Below are 14,370 nucleotides of genomic sequence, written 5' to 3'. Positions count from 1 at the left end.
AATTTAGTAATAATCTCATATTCATACACATTTCTCACACAGAAGAGAACTGAGAAAAATCACCAATTTTTCTTCACCAGAAAATGTGAAGAAATAAAATAAGTAACACTTTAATTAAGATGAACTAGATATGACAGTTTTATAAGGTAAATGCTAAAATTTGGATCTGTAATGTTCACTAAAGGCCCAAAGGCATGGTCCTCATCCTGTGGAATTACTGGGAGGTGCTGGATCCTCTAACTGGAGACTGGTGGGAAGCCTTGGGTCATTGGGGGCATGACCTCAAAGGGGATTATAGGATATTGGTTTCTTCCTCTTGTGCTTTCTGATAACTATGAGGTGAGCAGTCTGCTCTATCACATGCTCCCTGCCAATTATACACCGTGCTACCTCAGGATCCACCACATTCTCCCTGCCATTATATATTGTGCTATATCAGTCATGGTATAAAATCTCCAAAAATGTGAGTCAAACAAACTTTCCTCTTTGTAAATTGAGTTATATCAGATATTTTGTAATTGTAATAGAAAAGACTAACAGTAAGGCAGGTCTGATTGCCTAGATACTCATACAGATACAGTCACGCCCTACTGCTGTGACTGTATCTGTATGAGTATACATGTTTACACAAACATGTCAAAGTGTAAAAGAGTTATATTCCATTTCTTTTACAGGTAAGGGCTGCAAAGATTCCAAGGCTGTAGCAGCACAATACTTACCTTTGAATTTAGTGTTTATAATGTGATCATCCATGTCTCATTTCTTTTTGCCTGGAACTCAATTATAACTATTACTGACATAAGAGACTATATCCTTCTATATCCATTTGTACAATATTTTGTCTCTTAAATTTTTAGAGCATTAATTGCAGTCTTTTGTAAATCACATATAGATTACAAATTTTATATATATTCAAAATGTGTGTATGTTTTCTTAAGGAGAAATAAAGTGATCTATAATTCTTATCTCCACATTTCCAATGTGAAACAGAACACTTTGTGTATCACTTAACAGCACACCCAAGCCCAGTCAGCACCTTTTAATTGGGGTGGGAAACAAGATAGAGAGCAATTAAATTCAGACTATTGTCACTTCATTTCAATGTTTTAAATAGAAAATGTACTCCTTGCCAAGAATAACTTATTTGCTGACAGTTTTATAGGATTTTCAACAATGAATTCAGACTTATCTATTTTACATGGTACATGTCACCACTGCCTGTTTACACAGTTTATCTGGATAGTCATAAGCTAAAATGAACCATGCAGAAGTGACTGTCTAATATCTTAATAAATTTAAAATTGTACATTGCCCACAATTGTTACAAAAAGATAAGTCCTTGTGAGAAGACTTAAGGTTGACCTTCATAAGGGTAAGAAGGGTAGATTCTGAGGCAAAGTGTTGCAAATTATGACTCTGACAAGTGAGAAGTTAATAACTTAGATCCCTGGAAGGTTTTTTGTTTTTGTTTTTGTTTTTTTTTTTTTGGCCAGTTTTATAAACTTGCCCTGAATTTTACATATACCAACTGAACCCTATTAAAACTAAAGACAGATGCAACATCCTAAGCAGCCTCAACTGCACAAAGGACTAGAGACTTTTGTTTTTAGCTCCTTAGTGAACGCTGATACTTTCTAAAATGTTTATTTTAAACTCTAAAGGTAGAAGAACCTAGGTGTAGTCTTTTCCACTTAAAAATCAATTTTTTTTATATATGCCCAAAATGGTGGCCAATTCATTTACTAAGTAACATCTGAGTCTATAATAGAGTTATAAGCCTGAGCATTTCATGACAATACTCTACAAGCAGCACATGGACTTTAAACACAACTATTTTACTACAAAACACTGGTAACACTACTATAGGCGATTGTCAGGAAATAACATAAAACTGTTTCAACTGTATTACCCCAAAGCAGGACATACGATAAAGACTTGCATGACCTGAATGCTGGTAATTTCCTTGAGAAGTTCTAGAAAGCAGTACTGATAAACCAGTGAGAAAAAATCAAGAAAGGAGAAAAGATCAGTACAAGAATGTGTTATCAAGTTGCTACTAAAGAGATCTCTGTCAGGATGTTTGGAAGTCTTAGACAATATGTCAAAATAATCAGTTATCCAATCAAGGGATAAAAGAAGGGAATATTTACCACTGGGCTCCATTGTCCATTACCCAAGAATTGCTCTACAAAAACTTATAACTCTCATACTTTCTGTTAGTCATATACGTGTGCCAAACTCTGGGACATAAAATAAGAGGTATGCAGTAGTATCAGAAACATGATGAAGACTATACCCACCCAAAGCTGCGAGAAACCTATTCAAAACTGGTCACTAAAGCTGTGGTGGAATTAAAGCAAATAATGACATGAAGTAGTTCCTCAAGAGTATCTAATGCACTGATCTTTTTAACTGATTACAAGCCAAGTTGAATGAGTTTAATATAGCTCTCTGGCTATGCCTGCCCATATACTGCCAAGAAAGTCAAAACTGAAAGAAATATTCTGAGAATATGTAATTTCTATATGGTAAAACGGGGATGTATTCTCCTCTGCTTCTTTCAAAGCTAATCTTCAATACTTTGATAGTACTTTTGGAAAACTGGCTAGATGCCCTCCTACTACAGAAACAGAAAAGTAAGCAGTCTCTGATATTCCAATGACATGGCTTTAATATCACAAACTAGGAACAGGTTCTGCTATTTAATTTATACCTGGAGGTGGAGAGGACAACATTTCAGATTAATTACTCTAATTAGTTTATAGTTATTCTATTTTAGTTTGAGAAGTCTTGATTTATTTATAATTTAACAGTTAATTGGGTGTTTTGGTTCATGACCTGAACCTCTATTCTGAGAAGTATCCTATGTCCTTCTAGTATCCTTTTAAATCTTTTTGCTTATGTTAGTTACCAGAGTTAGCTCCCATTGCATGCAAAAAGAACTCTAATATACCAGCATTTATTATACTTTCTTATTTGTTCATTTAATTGCTTGATTGTGGTCTATTCCTCCTATTACTATGAAAACTCCAAGAAAGGACTCTGGCTTATTTACTGCAATATCCCAAGTGCCTAGATTATTGTCTAGAATGTTATCAGATATTCAAAATAATTTGCTCCATATATTTTCATATTGTAAAGCATTTGTTTCCATAAAACCTTGCAATTCTAATGACTCCGATTTACCAATGGGGGAAAAAAATCATAGCAAGTTCTTTCAGAATAGTAAAAAAAACACCAAGGCTGGGGTGGGGGTGGGGGAAAACAATGGTAAATGACAACAGACAACAAATAAAGCAGAACACTGTAAGCATTAAGTCTTTGCCAGCATGCATCTCATAATAGAATGAGGGAGCCAATGAAAAGCTGCATAAGATATGCTATCCCTACCGTAGTTTTTTATATGCAACAAGTTTCTGATAAGGCTTTGTATCTTTGGCAATCAGGAACTTTCAGTATGGGTCTATATTTATACAATTTATTTTGGCACTTAACTTAAAAATTTTGTAGCTATGAAGTTTTATCAAACGCAAATTCACTTGAAATGCCTATGTGTGTATAATTTCTTCCTGCCAATTCACAACAGCTGAAGTGCTATATAGTTGGCATCAGAAGTGGAACAGACATGAAGGCCCCTTCGATGAAGCACTATCACTTGCAATTACAGGAGTGTTGCAAGGCCAAAAGAAAGAAAAATGTGCTGGAAGAAAAAAATGCAGATAGCTTCCAATATGAGAATACTAAATGGCTTAAAGGAGCTTTTGTGAAAATGTTTTATCAGTGGAATTCACCCACAGTTGGATATTTATCACAGCTTGGAAAGGCTTTAATGATAATATAAGAGAGTAAAACTAAGGGCGAGCAGGGAAGGCACAATTTTTTGGCCAGTCCACAACCATTTCAAACTAAAGCTTCAAATCCTGACACATGAATGGCAAACCCTTGGATAATAGAAAATCCAAGGAAAGCTATCCAATATTCCAGCAAAGAACAGAAAAAAAGTCAAGGTTTTACAGGTAAGAAAAAGAGCAAAGCTGATTGATGCTTTTTAACTCTTACTAACCTAGTTTTCCCTGTAAAAAGAGATTATAATAAGATAATTAAGTCAACAGTCAAAGATTTTAGATATAAGAGGAATTTACTATATTATCAATAAACTTAAGAATTAAGTTTTTCTTTACTGATGCTCCCTAGGGAAAAAACAAGGAAGGTACTATTACTATTTACTATTACTTATTCTCTTTTTTATAGATAAAACTGAGGTCCAAGGTTCAGGAAATTAGCTAATGAGATTCAGTTAAGTAGTGGGCCTAGCCAATTTAGATACAAAGAAGGAATACTTTACTATTAATATATATTAAAAACATTTTGACCAGAAAATATTACCACATAAAAGCTACCATGTAAATAATTTTTAAAACTCAAAATGAGATGAAGAGACTAAAGCTTCCTAATCTGACTACAAGTTGCTTAAGGACAGGAGCTATTCTTTTCTAGGGCCTGTGAAAACATGACAAAATGTCTACATAAAACAAAATTGTTAAATTTATAATTCATGACTTCTAATTGTGAGTTTTGGACAGGGAAATAACATTGGGGTGTGCCTCAAAATACTTCATTATTTGGTAATTTACACAACAAACCTAGACTTCATCTACAAAACTGGCAAATTTCATAAAATTAAAATGATTTTAACTATCCATATTTTTAAGAAATATAAACATTTTATCTCAGTTAAACAAGAAATGAACATATTACTCAAAAACACAGTCCCTAAGTGATGTTCACAACCAATGCCCTTAATTACTTAAGAGTAAACCATATTTTTTTAGATACCAGAAGATATCATTAAAAATAATTTACTTGGGATGCCATTGGACTGGGGTAACTCTAATATAAGTTCCAATGTAAGCAAGTCAAAGTCAATAAAAACAGTAAAATGAAACTAGATACATTACCAATCAGAAACTACCAACTAGCTTCTAATCAGAGTCTTTCCATTATGACCAATAAAATGTAGTTTCTCTATCTTCTGCATTAGCCTATAAAACTCACTGGCAATACTACTGCATCAGAGCACTCTAGATTTCTCTAGTTCTAAGTGCTGTCTGATTCATGATTCATTTTTTTGCTCAAATAAACACTATTAAATTTGTTTTTTCTATAGTTTTTCTTTTAACAACAAGAGTATTGACTAAATCACAAAGTGGGAGTTACTTCAAAAAAATACTTGATATACACAAATTGGCCAATAATTCCTTACATCTCATAAATTTTGATGTTTAAAATTTTATGTAAAATAATCCATAAAATTTTAATATCTGTAAGAAGTGTAAATTTTTAAAAAAGATATAAGGGATTTTAATTTCAGAGAGGAATTGTATCAGAGATAAACAAGTGGTAAAAAAAATGAAAAATATTTCTTAGAAAGTGGGATGGATGAAAAAACATACACCTTGACTAATAATGGTTTTAAATAAACAAATGACACTTACCTTCAAGAGAGACCAAACACAATCAATATGTCCATAAAAAATGCTTCTGTGCAATGCTGTCCAGCCAGACTCTTTGTCTTTTACCAGTGGATCCACTCCTTTCTCAATAAGCCAATCTAATACTCCTTTCTTTCCACAGGAAGAAACAAGGTGAAGAGCATTCCTGCCAAAGGCATCTTTGATAGTTGTAGCATTGTAACAATGACTGGAGAGAAAAGCCTTAATCTGCTTTTCAGTTCCCTTTGTTACAACAGAAAGGACATCCAAAGCATGCTTCAGAGACTGACATTTTGACGTGCAGTCAGGAATGGGAGAATTCATCCTAATTGTTTTTACACTGCTTACTCGTTCAGAATAGTCACTGAAGACTAATTATTAAAAATGAAAAAGCCAGGACACGAAGATGATTTCCAAGAAGAAAGAAAATAAATGACCCCTTTAGGATTATAGTTTAAATCCTCGTGGCAACAGTATAAAACTATATGTATCTTTGTATAATCTTTTTGGCACTTAAGTCAGAAAAAGTTATAAATAACTATAAAGTTCATATCAAATACAAGTTCTTCATTTAAAAAAAATTCCACAGTTTATAAATTATTCCTAGAGTCAAGCACCAAGGGGGAGTGAGGAGGGGAACTCCCCCTCCACACTGTCTGATCCTTTTAAATATCCATAATTGCGAGGGTGACCTATAAGAGAAGGAAAAAGGAAAGGTAAAAATACAAAATCTGTTGGTCATTCTCTTGAAGTACTTTACAACTACCTCCACATTTAAATTCCCTTAATTTGCATTTTTAAAAAAGACTTTTCATATCTGTATACTTACCTCCTTTTTTTCCACTCTCATAGTTAAGGTTAACCTCTATGTCTGTACTTGGAGTTGACCTCGCCTTCAAGAACCTTAATTCTTTCTCTCCAATATTTTTATGTTCTTACAAGTTATGTTCCCCAGAATCTATAAACACATTTAAATCTACCACCTTTATGGTAATCTCCTCCAAAACCTTTACCTCCAAAGCTGTATCATTATCATCATCACCACATCACAACAACAACCAATACTATCAGTTATTCAGTTTTTACCAAGTGGCAGGCATTATGCACATTGATAACATTATTTTCTCTTCCTGAAAGGTCCTACACTACAGAAGATAAATAAGAGTATTAGGACAATGAGATAGCTATCTGGGAAAAAAAATATTTAAGACACTTTTTACCTTATGCCAATATAAATTCTAGATGCCATAAAGAGAAACAAAAATGAAATCATAAAAGCACTAGGTGAAAACATGAGACTGTTTTTTTTATAAATGCAAAGTACAAAGGCCTAAGTATGATATGAAGTCCAAAGTCATAAAACAAAAATGAATAAATTCAATAGTTTAAAAACTACATAAAAAAGTTCAAAGACAACTAGGAGAAAATCCTTAATATATAGTCTTTGGGAGCAGGAAAAAAGAGATATAAGACTACTCAGAGATACACACATGAATTTATATATGTAAAGGGGAAATTTCTATGCATCAGATACAAATATGAAACATTCCAAATCTATGTTTCCACTCTCACTTCAAATCACATGAAGAGTCAGAAGTCTGAGATTTAACTAGTGTTCTGTTCTTAACTATTCTGATTCCTCATCTGGAAATGAAAGTACTGAACTCTAATTCCAGGTCTTTTTCTATGTTTTTAAACTCAATATAGTCCTTATAAAAATCATCCCCCCCTTAAATGTTGATTGGACCAAATATGACACAAAGAAAAAGGAACCAAAGCCTCAAGTAGTTTAGCATGTTAAAACAGAAAAGAATGACATATGTCAAAAGTCATATGTAGTTAATTTCACTCTTTTGAGGCTCTAAAACCCCACCATCTTTATACTTTCAGTGTACACATAACACCTGAAAGGATATATTGATTGATGAATCCCTCAAACCCCAAAAGAATTAGGATAGAACAGAAGAGAGTTCTCTCATTTGTTACTTTATATACTTTCAACATTTGAAAAGGGAAAAAAGGAATATTAAAATAATCATACCACACTATCATATCTATATATCCTTATGTAGAGAGAAGTATATAGACAATACTATGAATATAAAAACAAAAATAATCAGAGGTTAGGGTGTCCTAGAGTCTTACATATTTGAATTTAAATATAAGAAAGTGGGCTGTTACTAGTTATGTAACACTAAAAATTATATAATCTCTCCCAATTCTTTATTCTTCATCTGAAAAATAAGTAAACTGCCTATCATAATGCCTGGCACTAAACATGTCTTCAACAAATGGTGACTTTCACTATTATAAATACTTCAGTAACAAAAAGGTAAAAATTCATGTTTGAGTTTCAATATCACTGCTACCTGCAAAATTCCCCAATGAAATCATACTTCATAAAAAGTTACTAATAACCTCCAAATAGCCAAATACTTTTAGATAGTTTCAGTTTTCATCTTATTTGCTTTCTCTGCTTTTAAGTCTTTTTTAAAATTTATTTATTTATTTTTATTAGTTACACATGACAGTACAACGATCTTGCATATCATACATTTGAATCAAATGGGGTATAATTTCTTTTTTTTCTGAGTGTACAGGTTGCAGAATCACATTGGTCATTCTCTTCAGGAGTCTAGAAAAGGATCCTAAAAGGGGAGGAAGTGAGCCAAACAAATAAGCATGGAATCTCTCCCACCTACTTCTTCCTAGGATACTGTCCTCTACCCTGACCTTCAAAACCTCAGCTTCTCTCAATGTTTAATCCTTAGTTCTCTTTTTAATTCTACCCAGTATGCTTCTAATCCCTGAATTTCTCCTGCTCACACATTTCTCCAGAATTCCAGGTCCATATTCCTAATACCTATTGTAAATCTTATCTATGTGTTATAAAAAAATGCTTTTTGAAGAGTAAGGAAGCAGATAAATACTTATTAAATACCTAATACATGCTAGAAATTATGAATAGAGATGTTTAATAAGTAACCCAAATCATACTATCAATAATTATGGAGTTGGTATTCAATGCATATCTGTTTAATGACAAATCCATGCTATTTCTGTTACAATCCACTACTTTCTCCAGTGTATCCACAGGTAACATTAGAAATACAAAAATAAACAAGGCATAAATATTTTATATAAAAAATGTTTCAGGGATAATATTTAGATGAGTATATAGCTATTTTACTATTGAGTGAACAAAATTCATTATCTATTACACAATTCCTACCATCAATGGGTCATAGTTTGATAGAGGAGACCCTTTCTATTTAAACAAGTAAAAAAACATATATTATAAACCTGTGGTCAAATAAAATAAGTGACATATGAATGAAGAGTGGAGAAGAGGAATACAGGAAAGATTTCCTATAGGTATATAAATAAATTTTTAAAGATGAGTATGTGTTTGCCTGATAAACTTTAGGAGGGATTATTTCTCAAAGCAGAATGGTACACATAAAAGACTAAAATCATCTTAGTCCATTCTAAAAATTCCAAATAATTCAAAAGTCAGAAAAGACTGAGTCCTAATATATACAAGGATGGGTCAGATTTTGAACAGCTTCATGTGTTTTTCCATGGGGATAAAGAAAGCAGGCAATTCAAAGATATAAATAGAATCTTGAGTTGACAAGGTGTGGTGATAACACCCAGGTTTCTGGCTTGGATGATAGGCCAACTAAGAGGAGGAGTTACAGGCAAATATTTTGGAAATCAGAAAAATAAAACAAACCTAAGCAAAAAACAAATAACATTAAAGGTGAAAATTTATTATCACATGATCAAGTGTTGAAGGAAAATTGAGTTAGGAGGCAATTGTTGAACCTTGAATACTGGTCTACCACAAAGGTTTTAGCCAGTTGAAAGTGAGCCCTGAACAATGGCTCACAAAGTTTCTTATCCTTGTTTAACAGCTCAGTTAACTTCCTAAAACATTAGTCAGATCATGCTATTCCCTAACATATCCAAGACCAAAATGAACCAATACTCATATCTCATGTGTTAAAAATAGCCTCAGGACCTCAAGAAATTTCAGTTAGATCTGGGGATCATACAGCATATCAAATTCAGAATACCTAAGCTAGCAACTAGGTTCAACACTAACTAGATGAGAAACCATGGGCACATAACTTAATTTCTTGAAACTTCAGTTCATTTGTAAGGAGAAAACAACTATTTAACTTCTAACTTGGTTTTAAAAATTAAATGTGACAAATCACGCATCTGGTAAGCAAGATGACAAAATGGCGTAACTATATGAAAGTTCTTTTTGATTGGAATGCTTTTCACCCAAATCTTTATAAGGTTAACACTTCCTCATGGCTTATAAACATAATACTTCGAGCTTTCATATGAACACGTTCACAGCTTTATTTATATTAAATGATCCTCATTTCAGCCTCATCATTGCCCCTATAAATATGACTACCTTCATTTTACAAGGAGAAATAAGTAGTCTATCCAAAAATCACACCGAAAGAAAATGAACACTCTACATACTGCCTATTTCACCCTATCAAGCTGCTCTATCAAAATGCAGTGAAAGAGAATTCTTCAATAAAAAGTAGTATAGTGCAGTACGAAAAAACTATCCCAATTTTGGGTTGTATGTATTGGGTTGCTACATGCAAAACCCTGGGCAAGTATGTTAAGCTCCCTAACCCTCAATTTCTTCATTTGTGAAATGATAATAATAAACTGTCTGCTAAGTGTAGAAATTATGTATCAGAGATGTTGAATAAGTAACTAAAATCATACTACCAATAATTAGGGAGTTGGAATTCAAATGCATATCTGTTTAATGACAAATTCATATGTACATAAAGATTTTAAGCTTATCTTAAGGGAAAGGAGGGGAGAAATGCTATACTTATTTCTCACAAAATACGTTCAATAAGCAGGCTTACTGGTTTAAAGTGCTCTTTAAAACCAAAATATTCTCCCAATAAATTTGTATACATATAAATAAATGTTATAAGCTGCCGATTACTGACTCATAATCAAAGAATTTAAAACATTTTCTGTTGACCCTAAAATTAGCTTTTAAAATACAGACACAATTTAGCAAATTAGTAATTCAGATTTTTAAAATTTTATTTTATTCTACAGTTTTCTCAAATATTCTCTGGGTACAAGATCTGGAAACTTCAGTTCAATACTTCATCAGTGCATTATCTAGTTTTGCAATACAGAAATCGCCCAAATATTAGGGGGCAAGCACATCTCTAAATGTGGCAAAGAATTATGCCCCTCTTGATGATGGCAAATTAGTTTTGTATCATTTATAATAGTTAATCAAGTAAACTGAGTTTCTTTAGTTTAAAGATACATTCACATGTAGAGTGCTGAATTTATAGTCCAGAAGCATTTTAAATTAAAAATGTAGTAAGTGCCTTACACAGAACTTAGCATACTGAAAGTCTCTAATATTTGTCAATTTTTTAATAGAACACAGCCATTTTTCATCTTTTGTTGACTAAAGTTTTTTGAATATCTGTTTTGTGATTTTTTTTTTATTTTTAGAAAACATTCTTTCTGTCCTCACCTACCTTACTCCAGATTTTGAAACAAAAATCAAGGAATCCAAAATAGTAAAAAAGGGAAATGATAAAAAAAAAAAAAAGCCAATGCTTGCACAATATAAGCAGAGAAACACTACCCACTCATAAAAGTAACATCCTTTCATTACTTCTGATGAATTTTCAATTTCAAATGCCCCAATTCCAAGCATACGAAAGAAGGTGCTACTCAACCTCAGCTTCCTGAAAAACATAGCGTCGGGATAACATAACTTAAGTTCTAGAACTATGTTGGAAAACAAGCGACAAGGATGGCCTGTGACGGGCGTTCTCTATTTCGTATCAGAACAACAACGCTTCTAGAACCTGAAAGCTAATAAGAGCACTGTCTTCCGCACTTCTCAAACAAGCCGCTGTTCCTTTTTTAACATAGTTGTCAATTCCCACCTAACTTCACGACCTGCTCTCCGACAGTCTCCAGAGTGGACTCAAACTTTGGAACTCCACGAAGGGGGTAAAGGGGCCAAGGGCGCCACCAGGAATGGTTTCCAATCCCGGGTTTAAAGAGAAGTGACACTGGGAATGCAACAATGTTGGAGGGCGTGTCAGGCAGAAATGCAACGTAGCAAGTGGCCTGAACAGGCCATTCATTAGCTGAGGGGGGCGGTGGAGAGGAGACGGCAGAGGGCCACTGGGTCGGCCCGCGCTAGTTCACAAGAACCTCAGCGGCCTCTGGGGCGCGGAGTAACCTCCCCGTGGTCGACTCGCGCCACCAGCGTCCGCGGTCACCCGCACCCTCTGAGAGGCGAGAGCTCTCCCACGGCCGAGTGACTGGCGGGACGCCGTCACCTCAGCCCGCTGAACAGCGTCGGGCCGCGCGGAGCCCTCCCTCACCAGTCGCTAGATGAAACTGCGCCGGTGGTCTCCGCGGGGTGGACGCACAGCAACACAGGAACTCATCCTCAGTGAAGGCAGTAGGAGAAACTAAACGGCGCCAGGAGGTGCCGGTCCCCAGACCCCGGTCGGCTCTGGAGGCGGCTGCAGCTACAGCCGCGACTACGGGCACCGGGAGGAGGGCTGGGAGAAAGGGCCCGAGCGGGCGGGACCCAGGAACAAGATGGGTGTTGATTGGCTGGGGCTCATGTATGCCTTACGGCCATTGGCTGGTGCCTGCCCAGAAGGCCTAGCGTGGCAGCACCCAACTGTGGCCTTTGCCTGGCGTCCCGGAGTTGCTTGACCCTGCCGGCCTTGGGGCTGCGGGCTGGCCGAGAGTGGCGAAAGTCCGTCGGGGTGGATTCTAGGCCAGCAGCGATGAGGAAGTGTTCCTCTCGAGGTCAGCTGTTGCTCATATAGAAACGTCGCTTTCCCGGCAGCTCAATACGGAAGACAAACCCGGGGTAGCGAAGATGCGGGGAGACCTGGCCGCGTGCCTTGGGCATCTGATCGCACGCAAAGTGGAGTTTCCTCGTGTAACATTAGCAGTGTGGGTCAGTGGAAAACCAAAGGCGTCGTCTCTGGAAGACAGCCTAACCACGCTGACCCTCTGGTACACCCGGATTATCCCAGAGTCAGAAGGCGTCACTCCCTTCCTAGATCGCCACTAGCACGACCAGCTGCTGACTTGGGTCATGCCACCCTGTGCCTAACGCCAGGCTTACAGGAAGTTTTTCCCCCATATAACTCTGAATCTAAGGGCTGTTTTTAAAGTTGCTTAGTGAGAAGTATTAGGAAAGACAGCCAATAATCAATATCGAATGGTAAAAATACTTCTGCCTAGTGCCTAATACAGTAGGCACTCAGTAAATATTTGTTCAAGGAGGGGTAGTATGACTCAAACAATAGACGTCAGCATTTAGCTGAACCTCTGCCACGTTGTGTATTGTACAAGCCTCTTAATCTCATCTATTAAAAGCAGTTGGACTAGATGTCTTCTTACTTCCTACTTTGTAACCTTTGTGGGAGGCCAAGTTACTAGCCCAAACCTACACAAGCTAGTTAGTGAAGAAGGAAGGGAGACTAATTGGGATCCAGCTCTCCTGCTTCTCCCAGTACAAAGTCTGTCGTTTCTTTGCTCCCCTACTTACTACTTTGGCATATAACAAAAACCAATCTGTAATGTAAAAACAGTGATTTTGAAAGTAAGCTGTATATGCTGACTTCAAACTCACGAATAAAGAAGCCAGTACTGGCGAACAAAGCTAAAGATGTAAATAAAAGCATTGATCTGAGTTCAAAACGTTTATCTGTCTCTTATTTGTATCTGAGCAAGTTAATTGATTTTTCTGAAATCTCAATTTCCTCATTTGCAGAGTGAGAACATTGATGCATTTTGAGATAGTAAAAATGCAATTATAGAAATATATAGCACTTAGCAGAGTGCCTAGCACACAATAACACTTCCTAAACATTGCTACTTTTATAAATATTTTCTTAGCAGCTTAATGATTCCAAGCATCCTTCACTTAAAAATTGCGAAGTTTCAGACACTTATAAGCACTGAGGATCCAATAATGATCAAATAGACTCAGATAATCCTAACATAAAAATAAATTGCAACTTTTACAAGTATGTCAAAGAATATACCATGATAGATTTTATCTGACGTTCCAAAGACATATCACATGAATTAATATCAGAAGAATGATCAGGAGATAACTAGGTAAATGAGGAAATAAAGAACATCTGAGGCCAAGAAATGTGGAATTGCTCCTATTTTCCCTGTAAAATAAGGTGCTTTTCAATACCTTTCAAAGGTATTGTTATTTGCAGTGCAGAGTATTGAAATAATAAGGAAACTACAAATGAAATACAGCTGAATAAAAAATGTAGTTGTGGTTAGGAGAGAAGAAATAAAAATTGGTCATTTTTTTAAATGTGTTTACACATAAGGGATTGAATGGGTTAAAATATAACCACAACCATGATTAATTCTGTGTAGTGTAAGAATGGGTAATTTTTAATTTCTGTCATTTTCTGTTTTGTAATTTTCACTGCAATAATTGTTACTTGGGTGATTGAAAAGTCAAAGTTTGGAAAAATAATTGACTAGAATTTATAGATTAGACTAACAGAAGAAATAAAATTAGAGATGGCTTTGGAAGATTGTGGTGATTGAGAAAAGACAATTATAAGAATAATCTAGGCATTGGGAGTGGAACAGAAAATTAAATCACATAGCATCTGCAATAAACTCCATAGATGCCATATTTTTTCAAACACTACTCTTCATAATCAAAAACGCTACTTCCTTATTATATGATTGGGCTGTCTTTCAAGTTGCATGGGTAAGGAATTACACAGCTGCCCCAATAGATAGAAATCCAAACCTGATTAGGTTCTACAAGAACGGGGTCAGC

The 14,370-nt window shown here is 35.3% G+C and overlaps 1 protein-coding gene across 2 annotated transcripts in view; it reads right to left on the bottom strand.

Moving 5' to 3' along the window:
* The window catches only part of Ibtk (inhibitor of Bruton tyrosine kinase), a 79,021-nt gene extending 65,815 nt beyond the window's left edge, over positions 1 to 13,206 (bottom strand). For both annotated transcript variants that reach the window (XM_026411476.2, XM_026411484.2), the window contains exons 1-2: positions 11,909 to 13,206; positions 5,496 to 6,184 (exon numbers count right to left, since the gene is read on the bottom strand). In XM_026411476.2, coding sequence (XP_026267261.1) covers positions 5,496 to 5,816 — 321 coding nt within the window. In that variant the 5' untranslated portion in view covers positions 5,817 to 6,184; positions 11,909 to 13,206. The remainder of the gene's footprint in view (positions 1 to 5,495; positions 6,185 to 11,908) is intronic.
* Between the last annotated feature and the right edge of the window lie 1,164 nt (positions 13,207 to 14,370).

The sequence above is a fragment of the Urocitellus parryii genome, chromosome 8, assembly GCF_045843805.1.
Source record: "Urocitellus parryii isolate mUroPar1 chromosome 8, mUroPar1.hap1, whole genome shotgun sequence".
NCBI classification, from domain to species: Eukaryota; Metazoa; Chordata; class Mammalia; order Rodentia; family Sciuridae; genus Urocitellus; species Urocitellus parryii.
This window is presented reverse-complemented; position numbering and strand designations above follow the sequence as displayed.